This window comes from Salvelinus fontinalis, chromosome 18 (genome assembly GCF_029448725.1).
Source record: "Salvelinus fontinalis isolate EN_2023a chromosome 18, ASM2944872v1, whole genome shotgun sequence".
Lineage (NCBI taxonomy): Eukaryota > Metazoa > Chordata > Actinopteri > Salmoniformes > Salmonidae > Salvelinus > Salvelinus fontinalis.
The window spans coordinates 60130230-60155424 of record NC_074682.1 but is presented as its reverse complement, the minus strand read 5'-3'; the positions used below and the strand labels follow the sequence as shown (position 1 = coordinate 60155424).

Genomic DNA, 25195 nt, shown 5'->3' with positions numbered 1-25195 from the left:
CTCCATATAGTTACTAGGGCAGCTGAGTTTTCCTTACTCCATATAGTTATTAGGGCAGCCCTGAGTTTTCCTTACTCCATATAGTTACTAGGACAGCCCTGAGTTTTCCTTACTCCATATAGTTACTAGGACAGCCCTGAGTTTTCCTTACTCCATATAGTTATTAGGGCAGCCCTGAGTTTTCCTTACTCCATATAGTTACTAGGACAGCCCTGAGTTTTCCTTACTCCATATAGTTATTAGGGCAGCCCTGAGTTTTCCTTACTCCATATAGTTATTAGGGCAGCCCTGAGTTTTCCTTACTCCATATAGTTACTAGGACAGCCCTGAGTTTTCCTTACTCCATATAGTTACTAGGGCAGCCCTGAGTTTTCCTTACTCCATATAGTTACTAGGGCAGCCCTGAGTTTTCCTTACTCCATATAGTTACTAGGGCAGCCCTGAGTTTTCCTTACTCCATATAGTTACTAGGACAGCCCTGAGTTTTCCTTACTCCATATAGTTACTAGGGCAGCCCTGAGTTTTCCTTACTCCATATAGTTACTAGGGCAGCCCTGAGTTTTCCTTACTCCATATAGTTACTAGGGCAGCCCTGAGTTTTCCTTACTCCATATAGTTATTAGGGCAGCCCTGAGTTTTCCTTACTCCATATAGTTACTAGGGCAGCCCTGAGTTTTCCTTACTCCATATAGTTACTAGGACAGCCCTGAGTTTTCCTTACTCCATATAGTTACTAGGGCAGCCCTGAGTTTTCCTTACTCCATATAGTTACTAGGACAGCCCTGAATTTTCCTTACTCCATATAGTTATTAGGGCAGCTGAGTTTTCCTTACTCCATATAGTTACTAGGGCAGCCCTGAGTTTTCCTTACTCCATATAGTTACTAGGGCAGCCCTGAGTTTTCCTTACTCCATATAGTTACTAGGGCAGCCCTGAGTTTTCCTTACTCCATATAGTTACTAGGGCAGCCCTGAGTTTTCCTTACTCCATATAGTTATTAGGACAGCCCTGAGTTTTCCTTACTCCATATAGTTACTAGGACAGCCCTGAGTTTTCCTTACTCCATATAGTTATAAGGACAGCCCTGAGTTTTCCTTACTCCATATAGTTACTAGGACAGCCCTGAGTTTTCCTTACTCCATATAGTTATATGGACAGCCCTGAGTTTTCCTTACTCCATATAGTTACTAGGGCAGCTGAGTTTTCCTTACTCCATATAGTTATATGGACAGCCCTGAGTTTTCCTTACTCCATATAGTTATATGGACAGCCCTGAGTTTTCCTTACTCCATATAGTTATTAGGGCAGCTGAGTTTTCCTTACTCCATATAGTTATTAGGGCAGCCCTGAGTTTTCCTTACTCCATATAGTTACTAGGGCAGCCCTGAGTTTTCCTTACTCCATATAGTTACTAGGACAGCCCTGAGTTTTCCTTACTCCATATAGTTACTAGGGCAGCCCTGAGTTTTCCTTACTCCATATAGTTACTAGGACAGCCCTGAGTTTTCCTTACTCCATATAGTTACTAGGGCAGCCCTGAGTTTTCCTTACTCCATATAGTTACTAGGGCAGCCCTGAGTTTTCCTTACTCCATATAGTTATTAGGGCAGCCCTGAGTTTTCCTTACTCCATATAGTTACTAGGGCAGCCCTGAGTTTTCCTTACTCCATATAGTTATTAGGACAGCCCTGAGTTTTCCTTACTCCATATAGTTATTAGGACAGCCCTGAGTTTTCCTTACTCCATATAGTTATATGGACAGCCCTGAGTTTTCCTTACTCCATATAGTTACTAGGGCAGCCCTGAGTTTTCCTTACTCCATATAGTTATTAGGACAGCCCTGAGTTTTCCTTACTCCATATAGTTATATGGACAGCCCTGAGTTTTCCTTACTCCATATAGTTACTAGGGCAGCTGAGTTTTCCTTACTCCATATAGTTACTAGGGCAGCCCTGAGTTTTCCTTACTCCATATAGTTACTAGGGCAGCCCTGAGTTTTCCTTACTCCATATAGTTACTAGGGCAGCTGAGTTTTCCTTACTCCATATAGTTACTAGGGCAGCCCTGAGTTTTCCTTACTCCATATAGTTACTAGGGCAGCTGAGTTTTCCTTACTCCATATAGTTATATGGGCAGCCCTGAGTTTTCCTTACTCCATATAGTTACTAGGGCAGCCCTGAGTTTTCCTTACTCCATATAGTTACTAGGACAGCCCTGAGTTTTCCTTACTCCATATAGTTAGTAGGACAGCCCTGAGTTTTCCTTACTCCATATAGTTATTAGGGCAGCCCTGAGTTTTCCTTACTCCATATAGTTATATGGACAGCCCTGAGTTTTCCTTACTCCATATAGTTATTAGGGCAGCTGAGTTTTCCTTACTCCATATAGTTATTAGGGCAGCCCTGAGTTTTCCTTACTCCATATAGTTATTAGGGCAGCCCTGAGTTTTCCTTACTCCATATAGTTAGTAGGACAGCCCTGAGTTTTCCTTACTCCATACAGTTACTAGGGCAGCCCTGAGTTTTCCTTACTCCATATAGTTACTAGGACAGCCCTGAGTTTTCCTTACTCCATATAGTTACTAGGGCAGCCCTGAGTTTTCCTTACTCCATATAGTTATTAGGGCAGCTGAGTTTTCCTTACTCCATATAGTTATTAGGGCAGCCCTGAGTTTTCCTTACTCCATATAGTTACTAGGGCAGCCCTGAGTTTTCCTTACTCCATATAGTTAGGACAGCCCTGAGTTTTCCTTACTCCATATAGTTACTAGGGCAGCCCTGAGTTTTCCTTACTCCATATAGTTATTAGGGCAGCCCTGAGTTTTCCTTACTCCATATAGTTACTAGGGCAGCCCTGAGTTTTCCTTACTCCATATAGTTACTAGGACAGCCCTGAGTTTTCCTTACTCCATATAGTTACTAGGACAGCCCTGAGTTTTCCTTACTCCTAATAGTTACTAGGACAGCCCTGAGTTTTCCTTGGGAAATCAAGGAATCAAACCAGGCGGGAATCTAACCAGCAAGCTTGTGTATGACAACCCGCGTCTTACAGCCCGTATATATTATTGTCTACATTACACGGCTGTTTCCAGGTCAGTTGGGGGAAAGATGTCCTATATTATCTAGTGTATATGACAGTATATACCATCTGTTTCCAGGTCAGTTGGGGAAGAGATGTTCTATATTATACAGTGTATATGAAAGTATATCCCATCTGTTTCCAGGTCAATTGGGGAAGCTAGCGGTAGACATGGAGGAGCTGAAGGAGCAAAGAGAGAGCAGCATCAGCAGCACGCAGGAGGAGCTGTACTCGGCTCAGGAGAAGGTGCTAGTTCTCCACCACGCCATGGAGGCCGCCACGGCCGAGAGGGAGCGAGACATCGCCGCCCTGCAGAGGGACCTGGGAGGTGTCACGGCCGAGCTGGAGAAGTGGCGGCAGGCTGCGTCCAAATACGAACAGGAGATCAACTCCCTGCAGGCCACCTTCCAACAGCAGAGCCTGCACCAGCAGAGAGCCCTCGAGCTACAAGGTACGATACTATGCTAACCCCTAACTTTTCCAATAGCAGTGCCAGATGGGTTTTCCTGATCAATTCCTTACATTATCCTCCATCATATTGAATTGAAACCAGTGGTCCTTTGTGATCACATCCTTGCAGTGTAAAAGTTGCCAGTGTTTTTGAATTCAGAAGGACTGAGATAATAATGATCTGTTTCTGTAGGAGAGTTGGAGCGTCTTCAGAAAGGACTGAGATAATAATGATCTGTTTCTGTAGGAGAGTTGGAGCGTCTTCAGAAAGGACTGAGATAATAATGATCTGTCTCTGTAGGAGAGTTGGAGCGTCTTCAGAAAGGACTGAGATAATAATGATCTGTTTCTGTTGGAGAGTTGGAGCGTCTTCAGAAAGGACTGAGATAATAATGATCTGTCTCTGTAGGAGAGTTGGAGCGTCTTCAGAAAGGACTGAGATAATAATGATCTGTTTCTGTTGGAGAGTTGGAGCGTCTTCAGAAGGACTGAGATAATAATGATCTGTTTCTGTAGGGGAGTTGGAGCGTCTTCAGAAGGACTGAGATAATAATGATCTGTTTCTGTAGGGGAGTTGTAGCGTCTTCAGAAGGACTGAGATAATAATGATCTGTTTCTGTAGGAGAGTTGGAGCGTCTTCAGAAAGGACTGAGATAATAATGATCTGTTTCTGTAGGGGAGTTGGAGCGTCTTCAGAAGGGCTGTTCCGGTCTGCAGCAGGAGTGTGACTGTCTCCGTTCTGAGAAGACTACCCTGGTGAACAGACTACACAGACTGGAGACTGACCTGGACAGGTGGGTCTACACACTGCAGACACAGCGGAGGGGGGAGGGGGTTATCCCTGATGGTCAACTGAACACCTTATCCGTTACACCAACAAATATGCTAATGTTAGGGTTGAGGTCACAACACAAAGCCATAAGATCCAGAAGTGACTGTGGTAAGGTCTGCCAAGTGTTGCTTTTCGCATACTGCAGACCCGGCTTACTGCAGACCCGTTACTGCAGACCCGGCTTACTGCAGACTGGGTCTCTTCCTCTAGCTAGGCCCGGTGGGGTGGTGCGAATCCCTCTCTAACTGAACTAAGCGAGGAAGCCCATCTGCCTATACAATGGTAGGGACATTTTAGGAAACGCCAATCTCCAACTAAAGTAAGACTTCTTCTACAAGTGTTCCACTTTCTTGGTGTGTTGTCAAAGGTGGAGTCTGAGTGGAAGAGTTACCGTTTCAGACCTCCTCACACTGATCTGCAGCAGAGTTACCGTTTCAGACCTCCTCACACTGAGCTGCAGCAGGGTTACCGTTTCAGACCTCCTCACACTGATCTGCAGCAGAGTTACCGTTTCAGACCTCCTCACACTGATCTGCAGCAGAGTTACCGTTTCAGACCTCCTCACACTGATCTGCAGCAGAGTTACCGTTTCAGACCTCCTCACACTGATCTGCAGCAGAGTTACCGTTTCAGACCTCCTCACACTGAGCTGCAGCAGAGTTACCGTTTCAGACCTCCTCACACTGATCTGCAGCAGAGTTACCGTTTCAGACCTCCTCACACTGATCTGCAGCAGAGTTACCGTTTCAGACCTCCTCACACTGATCTGCAGCAGAGTTACCGTTTCAGACCTCCTCACACTGATCTGCAGCAGAGTTACCGTTTCAGACCTCCTCACACTGATCTGCAGCAGAGTTACCGTTTCAGACCTCCTCACACTGATCTGCAGCAGAGTTACCGTTTCAGACCTCCTCACACTGATCTGCAGCAGAGTTACCGTTTCAGACCTCCTCACAGCAGAGTTACCGTTTCAGACCTCCTCACACTGATCTGCAGCAGGGTTACCGTTTCAGACCTCCTCACACTGATCTGCAGCAGAGTTACCGTTTCAGACCTCCTCACACTGAGCTGCAGCAGGGTTACCGTTTCAGACCTCCTCACACTGATCTGCAGCAGAGTTACCGTTTCAGACCTCCTCACACTGATCTGCAGCAGGGTTACCGTTTCAGACCTCCTCACACTGATCTGCAGCAGGGTTACCGTTTCAGACCTCCTCACACTGATCTGCAGCAGAGTTACCGTTTCAGACCTCCTCACACTGAGCTGCAGCAGGGTTACCGTTTCAGACCTCCTCACACTGAGCTGCAGCAGGGTTACCGTTTCAGACCTCCTCACACTGAGCTGCAGCAGAGTTACCGTTTCAGACCTCCTCACACTGAGCTGCAGCAGAGTTACCGTTTCAGACCTCCTCACACTGAGCTGCAGCAGAGTTACCGTTTCAGACCTCCTCACAGCAGAGTTACCGTTTCAGACCTCCTCACACTGAGCTGCAGCAGAGTTACCGTTTCAGACCTCCTCACACTGAGCTGCAGCAGAGTTACCGTTTCAGACCTCCTCACACTGAGCTGCAGCAGAGTTATCGTTTCAGACCTCCTCACAGCAGAGTTACCGTTTCAGACCTCCTCACAGCAGAGTTACCGTTTCAGACCTCCTCACAGCAGAGTTACCGTTTCAGACCTCCTCACAGCAGAGTTACCGTTTCAGACCTCCTCACAGCAGAGTTACCGTTTCAGACCTCCTCACAGCAGAGTTACCGTTTCAGACCTCCTCACAGCAGAGTTACCGTTTCAGACCTCCTCACAGCAGAGTTACTGTTTCAGACCTCCTCACAGCAGAGTTACCGTTTCAGACCTCCTCACAGCAGAGTTACCGTTTCAGACCTCCTCACAGCAGAGTTACCGTTTCAGACCTCCTCACAGCAGAGTTACCGTTTCAGACCTCCTCACAGCAGAGTTACCGTTTCAGACCTCCTCACAGCAGAGTTACCGTTTCAGACCTCCTCACAGCAGAGTTACCGTTTCAGACCTCCTCACAGCAGAGTTACCGTTTCAGACCTCCTCACAGCAGAGTTACCGTTTCAGACCTCCTCACAGCAGAGTTACCGTTTCAGACCTCCTCACAGCAGAGTTACCGTTTCAGACCTCCTCACAGCAGAGTTACCGTTTCAGACCTCCTCACAGCAGAGTTACCGTTTCAGACCTCCTCACAGCAGAGTTACCGTTTCAGACCTCCTCACAGCAGAGTTACCGTTTCAGACCTCCTCACAGCAGAGTTACCGTTTCAGACCTCCTCACACTGATCTGCAGCAGAGTTACCGTTTCAGACCTGGTTTCAGGGCGGGGTTGTTGGTCTACTGCCCTGTCTGCAGAGACGCTGGAAAGAGTCAAATAGATTTTAGCTGCCTCTGCTCTCTGTCAGTCCCCAAGTCTCTGCTGACACTCAACGCTCCTCACTGTTGAAATCCTTCATCACAGTCAGCGCTATCGGAGGTGCTGTTGGGGGGATATGCTAGCCTGGTACGGCGTGGGTGGATAAACTGTCAGCTGTTTATAAGGTGGGTGGGTGGGTGTGAGGGCTTCAACAGCAGCTGTGTGCAGGGGGGGGGGGGGGGGGGGGGCGCTGAAGTACACATCTACAACAGACTAACCTTATTATTACATAACTATCCCATCCATGTGCTGTCCTCCCTCTCCTCAGTTCCAGGGAGCAGACTGCCAGTCTGAGCAGCAGTCTGGAGAGTCTGGAGAAGTCCCGGGGAGAGATGCAGAGTAGACTGGGTTCACTGCAGGACCAACACCTCCAGGACGCTAACAAGCTGCAGTCACAGCTGACCCAGGCTGCTAGCAGGACACAGAGCCTGCAGAGAGAGGTATTATGATACAGTACACACACAGCTATCCCAGGTACCAGCCACACACACAGCTATCCTAGGTACCAGCCACACAGCTGGTCCAGGTACCAGCTATCCCAGGCACCAGCCACACACAGCTGGTCCAGGTACCAGCTATCCCAGGCACCAGCCACACAGCTGGTCCAGGTACCAGCTATCCCAGGCACCAGCCACACACAGCTGGCCCAGGTACCAGCCACACACAGCTATCCCAGGTACCAGCTATCCCAGGCACCAGCCACACACAGCTGGCCCAGGTACCAGCTATCCCAGGTACCAGCTATCCCAGGTACCAGCTATCCCAGGTACCAGCTATCCCAGGTACCAGCTATCCCAGGTACCAGCTATCCCAGGTACCAGCTATCCCAGGTACCAGCTATCCCAGGTACCAGCTATCCCAGATACCAGCTATCCCAGGTACCAGCTATCCCAGGTACCAGCTATCCCAGGTACCAGCTATCCCAGGTACCAGCTATCCCAGGTACCAGCTATCGCAGGTACCAGCTATCCCAGGTACCAGCTATCCCAGGTACCAGCTATCCCAGGTACCAGCTATCCCAGGTACCAGCTATCCCAGGTACCAGCTATCCCAGGTACCAGCTATCCCAGGTACCAGCTATCCCAGGTACCAGCTATCCCAGGTACCAGCTATCCCAGGTACCAGCTGGCCCAGGTACCAGCTGGCCCAGGTACCAGCTGGCCCAGGTACCAGCTATCCCAGGCACCAGCCACACACAGCTGGCCCAGGTACCAGCTATCCCAGGTACCAGCTATCCCAGGCACCAGCTATCCCAGGTACCAGCTATCCCAGGTACCAGCTATCCCAGGCACCAGCCACACAAAGCTATCCCAGGTACCAGCTATCCCAGCTATCCCAGGTACCAGCCACACACAGCTATCCCAGGTACCAGCCACACACAGCTATCCCAGGTACCAGCCACACACAGCTATCCCAGGTACCAGCTATCCCAGGTACCAGCTATCCCAGGTACCAGCTATCCCAGGTACCAGCTATCCCAGGTACCAGCTATCCCAGGTACCAGCTATCCCAGGTACCAGCTATCCCAGGTACCAGCTATCCCAGGTACCAGCTATCCCAGGTACCAGCTATCCCAGGTACCAGCTATCCCAGGTACCAGCTATCGCAGGTACCAGCCACACACAGCTATCCCAGGTACCAGCCACACACAGCTATCCCAGGTACCAGCTATCCCAGGTACCAGCTATCCCAGGTACCAGCTATCCCAGGTACCAGCTATCCCAGGTACCAGCTATCCCAGGTACCAGCCACACACAGCTATCCCAGGTACCAGCCACACACAGCTATCCCAGGTACCAGCTATCCCAGGTACCAGCTGGCCCAGGTACCAGATGACTCTCTCTCTTCTCCCTCTCCAGTATGAGGACACCCAGACCTTGCTATCTGACCTGAGGCAGCGTTATGAGAGGACAGAGCAGGAGAAACGATCCATCAACGAGGAGCTGGAACAGTGTAAATTCAACCTCAAACTGCTGCAGGACAAGGGCAAGAATGTAAGTAGTGATACCATAATCCCATTTCCTGTCCAGAAGCCACCAGGCCTTTTCTCTGTCTCTCTCTGTGTGGTTCGTTTACTATACTACATAGGCAAGTCAGTTAAGAACAAATTCTTATTTATAATGACGGAATTTGTGCAAATTCATTCAAAAACAGAAATACCTCATTTACATAAGTATTCAGACCCTTTTGCTATGAGATTCAAAATTGAGCTCAGGTGCATCCTGTTTCCATTGATCATCCTTGAGATGTTTCTACAACTTGATTGGAATCCACCTGTGGTAAATTCAATTGATTGGACATGATTTGGAAAGGCAAACACCTGTCTATATAAGGTCCCACAGTTGACAGTGCATGTCAGAGCAAAAACCAAGCCATGAGGTCGAATGAATTGTCCGTAGAGCTCCGAGACAGGATTGTGTGAGGCACAGATCTGGGGAAGGGAACCAAATAATGACTGCAGCATTGAAGGTCCCCAAGAACACAGTGTCCTCCATCATTATTAAATGGAAGAAGTTTGGAACCACCAAGACTCTTCCTAGAGCTGGCTGCCCGGCCAAACTGAGCAATCAGGGGAGAAGGGCCTCGGTCAGGGAGGTGACCAAGAACCCGATGGTCACTCTGATAGAGCTCCAGAGTTCCTCTGTGGAGATGGGAGAACCTTCCAGAAGGACAACAATCAGGCCTTTATGGTAGAGTGGCCGGACAGAAGCCACTCCTCAGTAAAAGGCACATGACCATGAGAAACAAGATTCTCTGGTCTGATGAAACCAAGATTGAACTCTTTGGCCTGAATGCCTGAACCCCTACGGTGAAGCATGGTGGTGGCAGCATCATGCTGTGGGGATCAGCGGCAGGGACTGGGAGACTAGTCAGGATGGAGGGAAAGATGAACGGAGCATAGTAAAGAGATCCTTGAAGTAGCCGAAAGTTACCAACGGTACCACACAGAGCTCCATGTCTGAGTCCAATTATTAGAATCACAGTTGTATGATCTGCTGGTTCTGTTTTATTCCCGCTATTTTTATATTTTATTATTATTATTTATTTATTTATTTTACCTTTAACTAGGCAAGTCAGTTAAGAACAACTTCTTATTTACAAAGGACGGCCTACCCCGGCCAAACCCGGACGACGCTGGGCCAATTGTGCGCCGCGCTATGAGACTCCCAATTAAGGCCGGATGTGATACAGCCTGGATTCGAACCAGGCACTGTAGTGACACCTCTTGCACTGAGATGCACTGCCCTAGACCGCTGTGATACAGCCTGGATTCGAACCAGGGACTGTAGTGACACCTCTTGCACTGAGATGCACTGCCTTAGACCGCTGTGATACAGCCTGGATTCGAACCAGGGTCTGTAGTGACACCTCTTGCACTGAGATGCACTGCCTTAGACCGCTGTGATACAGCCTGGATTCGAACCAGGGTCTGTAGTGACACCTCTTGCACTGAGATGCACTGCCTTAGACCGCTGTGATACAGCCTGGATTCGAACCAGGGTCTGTAGTGACACCTCTTGCACTGAGATGCACTGCCTTAGACCGCTGCGCCACTCGGGAGCACTGATGGATGTTGGCAGATCAAAAGTTGCTTAAAATGTTCAACGTGATGACTTCAGTCTCTGAAGAAATTACTCCTGTGCTGACTGACAATACCAGGAATAGAACAGAACTACTGACAATAGGGGTGGCAGCGTAGCCTAGTGGTTAGAGCGTTGGACTAGTAACCGAAAGGTTGCAAGATCGAATCCCCGAGCTGACAAGGCACAAAATCTGTCATTCTGCGCCTGAACAAGTCAGTTAACCCACTGTTCCTAGGCCGTCATTGTAAATAAAATTTGTTCTTAACTGACTTGCCTAGTTAAATAAAGGTTAAATGTAAGTCGCTCTGGATAAGAGCGTCTGCTAAATGACTTAAATATAAATGTGAAATATTATTATTTTTTTTTTTTTTTTTTGTCCTTCTCATTACAAAAATGGCTAAAGAGCTCTGATTAAATTGTATAATTTTTATTTGAACTATATTTTTTAACAAAACAAATCAGTGTTGAGGACTGACATGAGAATATTAAAAAAGGATGTAAGCCAGTTTTTGGGCCGTTCTAGAAGTTTCTGTTAGTAGCCAAGTCCAGAAGTTGTCATCAGATGTGGTGATGGGTAACTTTGTGGGTTCTTGTTCTATTTTTGAGCCCCCAATTATCCTCGGGCTACTTTTAATACAATCCTGGTGAAAGGACTGGGGGGGGGAAGAAATGTCAACGTCAACCCTACTGCGTTTAGGATGGGGAATGCCAACACAACCACAGCCTGTGGCTCTTACTCACTACCTGCTTCTAGAACCTCTTGCACTGAGATGCATTGCCTTAGACCGCTGCGCCACTCGGGATTACTGATGGATGTTGGCAGATCAAAAGTTGCTAAATATGTTCACCGTGCTGAGTGATGACTTCAGTCTCTGAAGAAACTACTTCTGCCCTGGTCAAGATGAACAAATAACACACACAAATGCCCTGAGACATCAAATCAATCTCAGTCCTGAGACGTCAACAAGACTGGGATTCAATCTGATCACGCTTTGTCGACAATGCACCATTTTAAAGGCAATTTTCCTGCGTTGGCGGAAGAGTTGCATATGTTGGCTCAAACAGAAATGACATTTATAATGGAACGTTGTGGACACAGCAGGATCTGGTTGAATCCCGGGCCTAAGAGAGAACCGCTTTCATAATCGGTGTACGCATTAAGTTTCAGTGTGTTTGTTAAACCCTCTCTCTCCACTGTCCTTCTCCTTGTATCATACTCTTACTGTTGTTGTGTTCAGCTTCTAGATGTGGTGTGACATGTACAGTTGATATCGGAAGTTTACATACACCTTAGCCAAGTACATTTCATCTCAGTTTTTCACAATTCCTGACATTTAATCCTAGTAAAAATTCCCTGTTTTAGGTCAGTTAGGATCACCACTTTATTTTTTAGAATGTGAAATGTTAGAATAATAGTAGAGAGAATTATTTATTTCAGCTTTTATTTCTTTCATCACATTCCCAGTGGGTCAGAAGTTTATATACACTCAATTAGTATTTGGTAGCATTGCCTTTAAATTGTTTAACTTGGGTCAAACGTTTCGGGTAGCCTTCCACAAGCTTCCCACAATACGTTGGGTGAATTTTGGCCCATTCCTCCTGACAGAGCTGTGGTAACTGAGTCAGGTTTGTAGGCCTACTTGCTCGCGCACGCTTTTTCAGTTCTGCCCACACATCCTCTACAGGGTTGAGGTCAGGGCTTTGTGATGGCCACTCCAATACCTTGACTTTGTCCTTAAGCCATTTTGCCACAACTTTGGAAGTATGCTTGGGGTCATTGTCCATTTGGAAGACCCATTTGCGACCAAGCTTTAACTTTCTGACTGGTGTCTTGAGATGTTGCTTCAATATATCCACATAATTTTCCTCCCTCCTGCAGCAAAGCACCCCCACAACGTGATGCTGCCACCTCCGTGCTTCACGGTTGGGAAGCACTCCCCCTTTTTCCTCCAAGCATAACGATGGTCATTATGGCCAAACAGTTCTATTTTTGTTTCATCAGACCAGAGGACATTTCTCCAAAAAGCACAATCTTTGTCCCTATGTGCAGTTGCAATCCGTAGTCTGGCTTTGCATACTATTGTTTGTACAGATGAATGTGGTACCTTCAGGTGTTTGGAAATTGCTCCCAAGGATGAACCAGACTTGTGGAGGTCTACAATTCTTTTTTCTGAAGTCTTGGCTGATTTCTTTTGATTTTCCCATGATGTCAAGCAAAGAGGCACTGAGTTTGAAGGTAGACCTTGAAATACATCCACAGGTACACCTCCAATTGACTCAAATGATGTCAATTAGCCTATCAGAAGCTTCTAAAGCCATGATATAATTTTACCTTTGTTTAAAGGCACAGTCAACTTAGTGTATGTAAACTTCTGACCCACTGGAATTGTGATACATTTAATTATAAGTGAAATAATCTGTCTGTAAACAATTGTTGGGGAAATTACTTGTGTCCTGCACAAAGTAGATGTCCTAACCGACTTGCCAAAACTATAGTTTGTTAACAAGAAATTTGTGGAGTGGTTGAAAAACGAGTTTTAATGACTCCAACCTAAGTGTATGTAAACTTTCAACTTCAACTGTATCTATACCTGTTTTCAGCTTCTAGATGTAATGTGACATGTATCTATATCTGTGTTCAGCTTCTAGATGTATCGTGACATGTATCTATACCTGTGTTCAGCTTCTAGATGTATCGTGACATGTATATATACCTGTGTTCAGCTTCTAGATGTATCGTGACATGTATATATACCTGTGTTCAGCTTCTAGATGTATCGTGACATGTATCTATACCTGTGTTCAGCTTCTAGATGTGTCGTGACATGTAGCTATACCTGTGTTCAGCTTCTAGATGTGTCGTCCTCCTGCCCCATCCTCCTCTCGTTCTGCCATATCCTCCTCTCCTTCTGCCCTGTCCTCCTCCTGCCCTATCCTCCTTCTGCCCTATCCCCCTCTCCTCCTGCCCTATCCCCCTCTCCTCCTGCCCTATCCTCCTCTCGTTCTGCCATATCCTCCTCTCCTTCTGCCCTGTCCTCCTCCTGCCCTATCCTCCACTCCTGCCCTATCCTCTTCCTGCCTTCTGCCCTACTCCTCCTGCCCTATCCTCCTTCTGCCCTATTTTCTTCCTGCATCCTCGTGCCCTATCATCCTTCTGCCCTAATATCCTTCGGCCCTATCCTCCTCCTGCCCAACATCCTCCTGCCTTCTGCCCTATTTTCCTACTGCATCTTCCTGCCCTATTTCCTTCTCCTGCCCTATTTCATCCTCCTGCCCTATCCTCCTATTGCCCTACATCCTCCTACCTTCTGCCCTATTATCCTGCATCCTCCTGCCCTATTTACTCCTCCTGCCCTATTTCATCCTCCTGCCCTATCCTCCTATTGCCCTACATCCTCCTACCTTCTGCCCTATTATCCTGCATCCTCCTGCCCTATTTACTCCTGCCCTATTTCATCCTTCTGCCATAATATCCTCCTGCCCTATCCTCCTATTGCCCTACATCCTCCTGTCTTCTGCCCTATTATCCTGCGTCCTTCTGCCCTATCCTCCTTCTGCCCTACATCCTCCTGCCTAATGCCCTATTTTCCTACTGCATCTTCCTTCCCTACCCCCCCCCCCCCCCCCTTTCCTCTCAGTCCTCCTCTTCTGTTGATTTTTAAAGTTAATCCAACTGGCCCCTCCCTTCAGTTTTCTGTTTATTTATTCATTTAGATAATTTTCCCATTATTGATTTAGTTTTGATGAGTTTATAACAATTTATTATTCTATTTGATTATTCTCTCTGATTGATCCCTCCCTCCTTTAGCCATCCATATTGCAGCCTGTCCAAGCCATTTTCATCGGCCTTATCCTGGCCTTGCTGTATTGGTGCTTCAGCCAGTTGTGGTAGAAAGGTACACCCGACGTTCTGTTGAGTTGGTGTCGTCTCTCATCTGTTGTCTTCATCATCCTCTCTAACTCTACAGTGCATGGCTATCATTCATTGAACCACTCCTCCTGCAGCTGCACCAACACTGGGGAGAACTAACACTGGGGAGAACTAACACTAAACACTAACACTGGGGAGAACTAACACTAAACACTAACACTGGGGAGAACTAACACTAACACTGGGGAGAACTAACATTGGGGAGAACTAACATTGGGGAGAACTAACACTGGGGAGAACTAACACTGGGGAGAACTAACACTGGGGAGAACTAACACTAAACACTGGGGAGAACTAACACTGGGGAGAACTAACACTAAACACTGGGGAGAACTAACACTGGGGGGAACTAACACTGGGGGGAACTAACACTGGGGAGAACTAACACTAAACACTAACACTGGGGAGAACTAACACTGGGGAGAACTAACACTAAAGACCAACACTGGGGAGAACTAACACTAAACACTAACACTGGGGGAACTAACACTGGGGAGAACTAACACTGGGGAGAACTAACACTAAAGACCAACACTGGGGAGAACTAACACTAAACACTAACACTGGGGGAACTAACACTGGGGAGAACTAACACTAAACACTAACACTGGGGAAGACTAACACTGGGGATAACTAACACTAAACACTAACACTGGGGAGAACTAACACTAAACACTAACACTGGGGAGAACTAACACTGGGGAGAACTAACACTAAACACTAACACTGGGGAGAACTAAGACTGGGGAGAACTAACACTAAACACTAACACTGGGGAGAACTAACACTGGGGAGAACTAACACTGGGGAGAACTAACACTAAACACTAACACTGGGGAGAACTAACACTGGGGAGAACTAACACTAAACACTAACACTGGGGAGAACTAACACTGGGGAGAACTAACACTAAAGACCAACACTGGGGAGAACTAACACTAACACTGGGGAGAACTAACACTGGGGAGAACTAATACTGGGGAGAACTAATACTGGGGAGAACTAATACTGGGGAGAACTAATACTGGGGAGAACTAACACTGGGGAGAACTAACACTAAACACTAACACTGGGGAGAACTAACACTAACACTGGGGGGAACTAACAGTAAACATTAACACTGGGGAGAACTAACACTGGGGAGAACTAACACTAAACACTAACACTGGGGAGAACTAACACTAAACACTAACACTGGGGAGAACTAACACTGGGGAGAACTAATACTGGGGAGAACTAATACTAAACACTGGGGAGAACTAACACTGGGGAGAACTAACACTGGGGAGAACTAACACTGGGGAGAACTAACACTGGGGAGAACTAACACTGGGGAGAACTAACACTGGGGAGAACTAACACTAAACACTGGGGAGAACTAACACTGGGGAGAACTAACACTAAAGACCAACACTGGGGAGAACTAACACTAAACACTAACACTGGGGAGAACTAACACTAACACTGGGGGGAACTAACAGTAAACACTAACACTGGGGAGAACTAACACTGGGGAGAACTAACACTAAACACTAACACTGGGGAGAACTAACACTAAACACTTACACTGGGGAAAACTAACACTGGGGAGAACTAACACTAAACACTAACACTGGGGAGAACTAAACACTAACACTGGGGAGAACTAACACTAAACACTAACACTGGGGAGAACTAACACTGGGGAGAACTAACACTAAACACTAACACTGGGGAGAACTAAACACTAACACTGGGGAGAACTAAACACTAACACTGGGGAGAACTAACACTAAACACTAACACTGGGGAGAACTAACACTGGGGAGAACTAACACTAAACACTAACACTGGGGAGAACTAACACTGGGGAGAACTAAACACTGGGGAGAACTAAACACTGGGGAGAACTAAACACTGGGGAGAACTAAACACTGGGGAGAACTAAACACTGGGGAGAACTAAACACTGGGGAGAACTAAACACTGGGGAGAACTAAACACTGGGGAGAACTAACACTAAACACTAACACTATGGAGAACTAACACTAAACACTAACACTATGGAGAACTAACACTAAACACTAACACTGGGGAGAACTAACACTAACACTGGGGAGAACTAACACTGAGGAGAACTAACACTGGGGAGAACTAACACTGGGGAGAACTAACACTGGGGAGAACTAACACTGGGGAGAACTAACACTGGGGAGAACTAACACTGGGGAGAACTAACACTGGGGAGAACTAACACTGGGGAGAACTAACACTGGGGAGAACTAACACTGGGGAGAACTAACACTGGGGAGAACTAACACTGGGGAGAACTAACACTGGGGAGAACTAACACTGGGGAGAACTAACACTGGGGAGAACTAACACTGGGGAGAACTAAACACTGGGGAGAACTAAACACTGGGGAGAACTAAACACTAACACTGGGGAGAACTAAACACTAAACACTAACACTGGGGAGAACTAACACTAAACACTAACACTATGGAGAACTAACACTAACACTGGGGAGAACTAACACTGGGGAGAACTAAACACTGGGGAGAACTAAACACTGGGGAGAACTAACACTGGGGAGAACTAACACTAAACACTAACACTGGGGAGAACTAAACACTAACACTGGGGAGAACTAACACTGGGGAGAACTAACACTGGGGAGAACTAACACTAAACACTAACACTGGGGAGAACTAAACACTAAACCTGGGGAGAACTAAATACTAAACCTGGGGAGAACTAAATACTAAACCTGGGGAGAACTAAATACTAAACCTGGGGAGAACTAAACACTAACACTGGGGAGAACTAAATACTAACACTGGGGAGAACTAAATACTAAACATGGGGCTGATCAATTCTGGTTCTGGAGGACCGAAATCCTGAAACACTTGTGGGTTTTGTTTTCTATCTGGTAGTCCCACACTCACCAGGTCTGCGTTTACACAGACGGCTTAATAACTGATATTAGTAGTCCAAAGATCCGAATTGGTCTGCCTGTGTAAACGCAGCCCTATTGTCCCAGATCTGAACCAGGTCTGAACCAGTCTGAACCAGTCTGATGGAAGATACAAATTAAAAGTGTTTTGGCACTCCAGGACCTGAGTTAAACGGCCCTGCGCTAAACAAACCTATCGAAATAATATTATCAGTATAGACCAGGGGGGAAGACAACCCTGTTCCTGGAGTGCTGCCAATACTGCAGGGTTTTGTTCCAACCAGACACCACATCTGACCAACTGAGCTAAGCTGATCAGTTCAGCGATCGACTAAATTTAAACACACCTGGTCTTCCATGTTGGTTAAATCAAAAACATGAAGTGGATACGGCACTCCAGGATCAGGATGACCTACCCTTGGTCTCTATGCAGTCAGTCTCCTACTGCACTGTTTCCCAGCTCCGGTCTTCCAGTACCCACAACACTACACATTTTCGTTGTGGCCCCGGACGAGCACACCTGATGTTGGGAAACACTGTTCGACGAATACAGTCATGGAAGCCTGCCCGTCTGTCATGCTGGGATCACTAACTCACCAAGGCTTATTCTGGGGGATTGTTTCACCTTTTACTTCTTTTTTTAAACTATTTTTCTCATTATTGCTTTATGACCATCATACTTTATGACCAGCATACTTAATGGGCTTTATGCCCGTCGCGCTCTATGCCCGTCGCGCTCTATGCCCGTCGCGCTCTATGCCCGTCGCGCTCTATGCCCGTCGCGCTCTATGCCCTTCGCGCTCTATGCCCGTCGCGCTCTATGCCCGTCGCGCTCTATGCCCGTCGTGCTTTTGCAGCTTAAAATGTTTTCTTCTTCCTTTTTATGTTGATGAACATGTATTTTTGTCATTGTTTACTCAGAACAGGAAGGTCCTGTTTGTTTTCCATTTTCCATCTTTTTCTCCCGTGAGGTATCTCAACTGGCTCACTCCCAGGGAATCTTTCTCTTGCATGCTTCTCTCTATCTCTCACTTTCCTCCACCTGACCAGTGTAGGCTAGCTGATGGCCTGGACTTCAACTCTAACTTTCTCTCTCTCTCTGTCTCGCTCTCTCTCTCTGTGTCTCTCGCTCTCTCTTGCTCTGTCTCTCTCTCTTTCTCTCTCCACTTTCTCTCTCTCTCTCTTTCTCTCTCTCTCTCTGTCTCTCTCTGTCTCTCTCTGTCTCTCTCTTTCTCTCTCTGTCTCTCTTTCTCGCTCTCTCTCTCTGTGTCTCTCGCTCTCTCTCTCTGTATCTATCTCTCTCTCTGTCTCTCTCTCTCTCGCTGTCTCTCCTTGCAGATTGCTTGGAGCCCCTGGATACCAGTGGTAGCAGTGATGGTAGCAGTGACAGCAGTGGTACTTTACCACAACTCCAAGAGCACCTCGAACTGAGGAGGCAGCGACCTATATAACCACACCTCCTGTACCACCTCTACCTATCTACCAGGCCTGCCCTGGCCTCCACTCCTCCCGCCCACCTTGGCCTCCCTCAACACCCCAACCTCCCGCCCTTATAGCCCCCTGATCGATCCTCCAGGGCTGCTACCCCTTTGTCTCCTTGATTGATAGATGTATTAATTAATTAATTGATTACCTCCCGTCTGGTCTAGTAGTTCCCCCACATAAAGGCCCTCTGCTTTAAACTGTACAAAGTCAAACTGTATATATATATATATATATAGAGAGAGAGAGAGAGAGAGAGGAAAGAAGATGAATACAATTAGTCATTTCTACCATAGATTAAATACTATATCAGCAGTTATTGTTTTCTGTTCGTAATCAGTTGGATGATGGGAATATTGGTTATTGTGTTATCATTAAAGTGGCCTAAACTAGGCTTTGTTTTAGTTTTTCTGATGGGTACCAAACCTTTTCTTATTTTCTTTGGGCTCCAGGTTGTTTTTAGAGGAGTTCCTGTGTGGTTGGTTTACCATGTTGGGGTTGTTCACGTGCTATTACAAATATAAGTTTAATATTGAAGCCAAAAAATCATCAACGTGATTATTTGTTAGGTTTTACATCCCTAATGGTCGAACCCTATCCCTGTATGTTGCCCTGGGCAAAGGTACTGCACTGTATAGGAAATAGGGTGCTGTTTTGGGAACGTCCGGCCTTCATGAGAGACAAGGGGGTTGTTAAAGTGCCTATTGAAACTAAACAGAAGCCAATTCTAAACAACTAAGTTATTGAAACCCATCTGGTGTCTGTAGGTAACTGGGTTTATACCGACATGTATCTCTGCTGAACTATTCCGTCTTGTTTTATCTATGTATTGTAAAAAAAAAAAATAATAATAATAATAATTATGGACAAAATATTCATCATGTTTTAAAACAACACTACAGAAGTTGATATTTGGATGTGATACTAGGTGAGTTTTGTTAACTTTGGAGATACGTTGACTCGAACACAGTTTATTTGGCGTCTGAGTTTTTTAGCCACAACAAGACATTATGGGCACAGAACCAAACCCCTTCAGTTGATCACGTGTTAAAGGCTGTAGTGGACTGGACCAGTAGTCTCTAAACTCTAGCCTGCTAACTCTGGAGGTTCTTGGTCCATGTGCAGATGGTAACCTACCCAGGGCAAACGCCGAACCTTATATGGTATGACGATGATTAATCTGTTGTAAAAAATAAATAAATAAAAAAAGTTTAATATGGGCTATGATGGGACCAGAGTTTTTACATCGGATAAAATGGGTTAAAAACTAAAAACCTCCTGACCTTTGGGTATATGAAAATATCTCAAACTGTAGCAACCTTGTAGTTGTTCGTAAGAATTATATTTTAAAGAAGAGGGGGGGGGGGGGGGGGGGGGTCCTACTGTATACACAGAGAAAGCAACATGATTGGACAATAAAACTCATAGGGCTGAGCTTGCTATAATGCAGGTTTGAATCGTTTGTGGTCTTTCCCTATGCAACTGGAGGCCTAATGAAAATGTACCTCAGTCTTGTCAGCTATTGTGGTTATTGATTCATTCCAGTCTAGGTAGCCTAGTCAGCCCGAGTTTGAATGTAAAAACCAAATTTGATCACATTCACATTTTCTCAGAAACAAAATGAGCTGTAAATACAGGACGTTACTGCTTAATTTTACCCTGGCCAGAGGGACTGGGCACGGTAGAGGCTAGACTGCAGCTGTCAGTAACCAACAGTTGATCACACTGAGATCGCTGATATGTTTAGGTGTATAGGCTGCTACATTTATGGAAGAGTTTATTTTTATTTTTTTGCTTGTGTCTGTCGAGAGTGATGTGTTGTCATGCTTGCTCAATAAATACTGGAGGAAAGTGGAAAGCCTTGAGCTTTGTGCCTGGCCTGCACTTGCTGCGGTTTCCGTGAATCTGATTGGTCGAGACATGCAAAGCCTGCGGTTTCCGTGAATCTGATTGGTCGAGACATGCAAAGCCTGCGGTTTCCGTTAATCTGATTGGTCGAGACATGCAAAGAGCCCGCAGCAGCACTCCGATGTGAAGGACAGACATTTGTTTTGTGCAAGTTGACAAATCGGTCTAAAAAAATAACAGCACTTTTGTGTATTTTATCAAACTAAATCCAAAAGTGGTGTTAAGTGTTAAATGTAGTGCCTCACCTGATTTGAAAAGCGATGTGCCCTCATGTTTACCCATGTCTCCTATGGTTCTAGTCCCATCCCTGCCCATGTCTATGGTTCTAGTCCCATCCCTGCCCATGTCTATGGTTCTAGTCCCATCCCTGCCCATGTGTCTGGTTCTAGTCCCATCCCTGCGCATGTCTATGGTTCTAGTTCCAGACCCTGCCCATGTCTGGTTCTAGTCCCAGGCCCTGCCCCTGTGTCTATGGTTCTAGTCCCAGACCCTGCCCATGTCTGGTTCTAGTCCCAGACCCTGCCTGTATGTCTATGGTTCTAGTCCCAGACCCTGCCCATGTCTGGTTCTAGTCCCAGACCCTGCCTGTGTGTCTATGGTTCTAGTCCCAGACCCTGCCCGTGTGTCTATGGTTCTAGTCCCAGACCCTGCCTGTGTGTCTATGGTTCTAGTCCCAGACCCTGCCCATGTCTGGTTCTAGTCCCAGACCCTGCCCATGTCTGGTTCTAGTCCCAGACCCTGCCCATGTGTCTGGTTCTAGTCCCATCCCTGCCCATGTGTCTGGTTCTAGTCCCATCCCTGCGCATGTCTATGGTTCTAGTTCCAGACCCTGCCCATGTCTGGTTCTAGTCCCAGGCCCTGCCCCTGTGTCTATGGTTCTAGTCCCAGACCCTGCCCATGTCTGGTTCTAGTCCCAGACCCTGCCTGTATGTCTATGGTTCTAGTCCCAGACCCTGCCCATGTCTGGTTCTAGTCCCAGACCCTGCCTGTGTGTCTATGGTTCTAGTCCCAGACCCTGCCCGTGTGTCTATGGTTCTAGTCCCAGACCCTGCCTGTGTGTCTATGGTTCTAGTCCCAGACCCTGCCCATGTCTGGTTCTAGTCCCAGACCCTGCCCATGTCTGGTTCTAGTCCCAGACCCTGCCCATGTCTGGTTCTAGTCCCAGACCCTGCCATGTCTGGTTCTAGTCCCAGACCCTGCCCATGTCTGGTTCTAGTCCCAGACCCTGCCCATGTCTGGTTCTCGTCCCAGACCCTGCCCATGTCTGGTTCTCATCCCAGACCCTGCCCATGTCTGGTTCTCGTCCCAGACCCTGCCCATGTCTGGTTCTAGTCCCAGACCCTGCCCGTGTGTCTATGGTTCTAGTCCCAGACCCTGCCCGTGTGTCTATGGTTCTAGTCCCAGACCCTGCCCGTGTGTCTATGGTTCTAGTCCCAGACCCTGCCCATGTCTGGTTCTAGTCCCAGACCCTGCCCATGTCTGGTTCTAGTCCCAGACCCTGCCCATGTCTGGTTCTCGTCCCAGACCCTGCCCATGTCTGGTTCTAGTCCCAGACCCTGCCCATGTGTCTATGGTTCTAGTCCCAGACCCTGCCCATGTGTCTATGGTTCTAGGCCCTATGTACTTTATGGGTTCTAGTCCCCAGGCCCAAGCGCACAGTATGTTTTGGGTTCTAGTCCCCAGACTGTTCTCTGTACTTTATGGGTTCTAGTCCCCAGCCCAAGCGCACAGTATGTTTTGGGTTCTAGTCCCCAGACTGTTCTCTGTACTTTATGGGTTCTAGTCCCATACCAATATGTTAATGGTTGTGTTCCCAGCCAGCCAGAAAGACCTCTGTACCACAGATCACTACTCCAAACTCACCTGAGGATGAATCTGCTGCCTTACCTGTCTGTGACATGGAGTTCCCCGTCTCTCACCTCCAGACTGAATCTGGAGCAGAAAGCTATAAACATGCCGGGACTGGTTGGTTTGGCATTATTTGTTACCTTGCCACTAAGCACAGTGATGTTCACTACCGGTCCAGTGTGGTTTATAAAGAGGTTGAAAGGTCAGAGGTTAACCTGGGTGTTGTGTTTTGAGACTGGATCAATGTGAATCAGGGAGACGATCAACATGACGAAAGAAGGACAGTTTAAGTGTTTACCGTTGTGTGTGTGATGCCTAGTCTGGTTAAAACAGACGTAATGCTGGCATCACCATTAAGCTCCCTGATTCAGTGTGGAACCAGGATCATACATTGGCTTTGCAAAGCAGCTATTCATCCTATTTCACTGTGTCAGTACATGTCATTTTCAACACCCCTGATCTAAACCCTATCCTGTGACACCACCACCTAAGCACAGGACTGGACTGTACAGGAGACACCAGGAAGGAGGAGGTGGAGGAATGATGAGGTTAGAATCAGGCCAGCCAGCCAGCCAGCCAACCAACCAGCCAGACAGCCAGCCAGCCAACCAGCCAACCAACCAACCAGCCAGCCAACCAACCAACCAGCCAGCCAGCCAACCAGCCAGCCAACCAACCAGCCAGACAGCCAGCCAGCCAACCAACCAACCAGCCAGCCAACCAGCCAGCCAACCAACCAGCCAACCAGCCAGCCAACCAACCAGCCAGACAGCCAGCCAACCAACCAGCCAACCAACCAACCAGCCAGCCAACCAGCCAGCCAACCAACCAACCAGCCAGACAGCCAGCCAGCGGGACACCTTGAACTACATCCATGTTATTCACACAATCCCACAGTGACATCACTCAGTAACTGTGTGTTTACATCACAAGGCCTCGCGTCGATCATCATCTGAAGGACACGACAACAATTCCCCTTTTCACGCTTTCCAAATGTGATGTTAATCGCTAGAATGTGTAAAAAAAAAGAATAAAAAAAAGAAGAAAGCCGTCTCAAGTCACCCCACAGTATGTGTTTTGGATATACAGTGAGCTCCAAGAGTATTGGAACACTTTTTGTTGTTTTGGCTCTGTACTTTAGATTTGAAATGATACCATGATACCATGACTGAGGTCGAAGTGCAGACTGTCAGCTTTAATTTGAGGGTATTTTCATCCATATCGGGTGAACAGTTTAGAAATTACAGCACTTTTTGTACATAGTCCCCCCCCCCATTTTAGGGGACCAAAAGTATTGGCAACATTTCACTGAGTATTAAAGTAGTCAACTTTAGTATTTGGTCTCATATTGATAGCAGATTCTGATTACATCCAGCGTGTGCCTCTACACACTCATTGGCTGTTTGTTTTGGGTTGTGTTTCAGAGGATTTTGTACACAATAGAAATGAATGGTAAATAATGTATTGTGTCATTTTGGAGGTCACTTTTATTGTAAATAAGAATAGAATATCTTTCTAAATACTAATACATTCATGTGGATGCTACTGTGATTTAGGATCATTCTGATTTGAATTTTGAATGAGAAATGTAGAGGCATAAATACACCCCCAAGCCATGCTAAACCTCTCAACAAACCGCAAATGCATCCAACAAGTGGGTAGCGTCACCAGCTTGATGTAATCGTTGCCTGCTAGGAATAAGGGACCAAATACTACACTTTTGACTACTTTAATACACATATAAGAGATATTGTCCCAATACTTTTAGTCCCCCATTTTAGGGGACCACATCCAAAAAAGGGAAGTAATTTCTGTTCACCTGAATTAAATGAAAATACCCTCAAATTAAAGCCGACAGCTGACAGTCTGCACTTTGACCTCAGTCGTTGTTTCTTTTCAAGTCCAGAGTGCTGGAGTTCGAGCCAAAACAACAAATGTGTGACTGTCCCAATGCTTTTTTTGTTTTGTTCACTGTGTGTGTTTGTGTAAATACACATTCTTCGACACAAAATTAAAGTTGATACTCAAGTGATATTGGTCACATCATTCAACCTGCCGCTTGAGCTGATATTCTATAGGATGGGTGGGAGTCTGTGGGCCTATCAATAATACACTTAACCTCAGCCCGTCTCAAATTGCACCCTATTCCCTATATAGTGCACTACTTTAGACCAGAGCCCAATTCCCTATATAGTGCACTACTTTAGACCAGGGCCCTATTCCCTATATAGTGCACTACTTTAGACCAGGGCCCTATTCCCTATATAGTACACTACTTTAGACCAGAGCCCTATTCCCTATATAGTGCACTACTTTAGACCAGAGCCCTATTCCCTATATAGTGCACTACTTTAGACCAGGGCCCTATTCCCTATATAGTGCACTACTTTAGACCAGGGCCCTATTCCCTATATAGTGCACTACTGTTAGTGCACTATATAGGGATGTGGGAGCCTTTTGCGATGCACGCCAAGTCTTCATGTTTCAGTTCAACATGCCACCATTCATTATTTATATGAGGGTTTCAATCACTCAGTTTAATCAGTTATTTTTGGCTTTTTTGTTTGGGTTTATTTCAGTCGTGACTTTGGCTAAAATCAATTGGTACATAAAAAAAAAAAACATTTTTTACCTCCCCCACATTTACACTATCGGTATTTTTCTAAGCGTAATAAAAAAACTGCGGTTTATTTTTTTTCTGTCACATAATTAACCTCTA

General features: G+C 46.5%; 1 protein-coding gene across 12 annotated transcripts in view; it reads left to right on the top strand.

The window, feature by feature from the left end:
- slmapa (sarcolemma associated protein a) overlaps window positions 1-20585 on the top strand; it is a 172669-nt gene extending 152084 nt beyond the window's left edge. For 8 of the 12 annotated variants that reach the window (XM_055869967.1, XM_055869968.1, XM_055869970.1 and 5 more), the window contains 5 exons: window positions 3224-3529; window positions 4205-4322; window positions 7058-7229; window positions 8649-8783; window positions 18577-20585. In XM_055869967.1, the coding sequence (XP_055725942.1) occupies window positions 3224-3529; window positions 4205-4322; window positions 7058-7229; window positions 8649-8783; window positions 18577-18669 (824 nt within the window). In that variant the 3' untranslated portion in view covers window positions 18670-20585. Of the gene's footprint in view, window positions 1-3223; window positions 3530-3721; window positions 3772-4044; window positions 4178-4204; window positions 4323-7057; window positions 7230-8648; window positions 8784-14181; window positions 14270-18576 lie in introns of those variants that run through there. The other 4 variants (XM_055869969.1, XM_055869978.1, XM_055869975.1 and 1 more) reach the window with 3 other exon arrangements.
- The last annotated feature ends 4610 nt before the right edge of the window (window positions 20586-25195 follow it).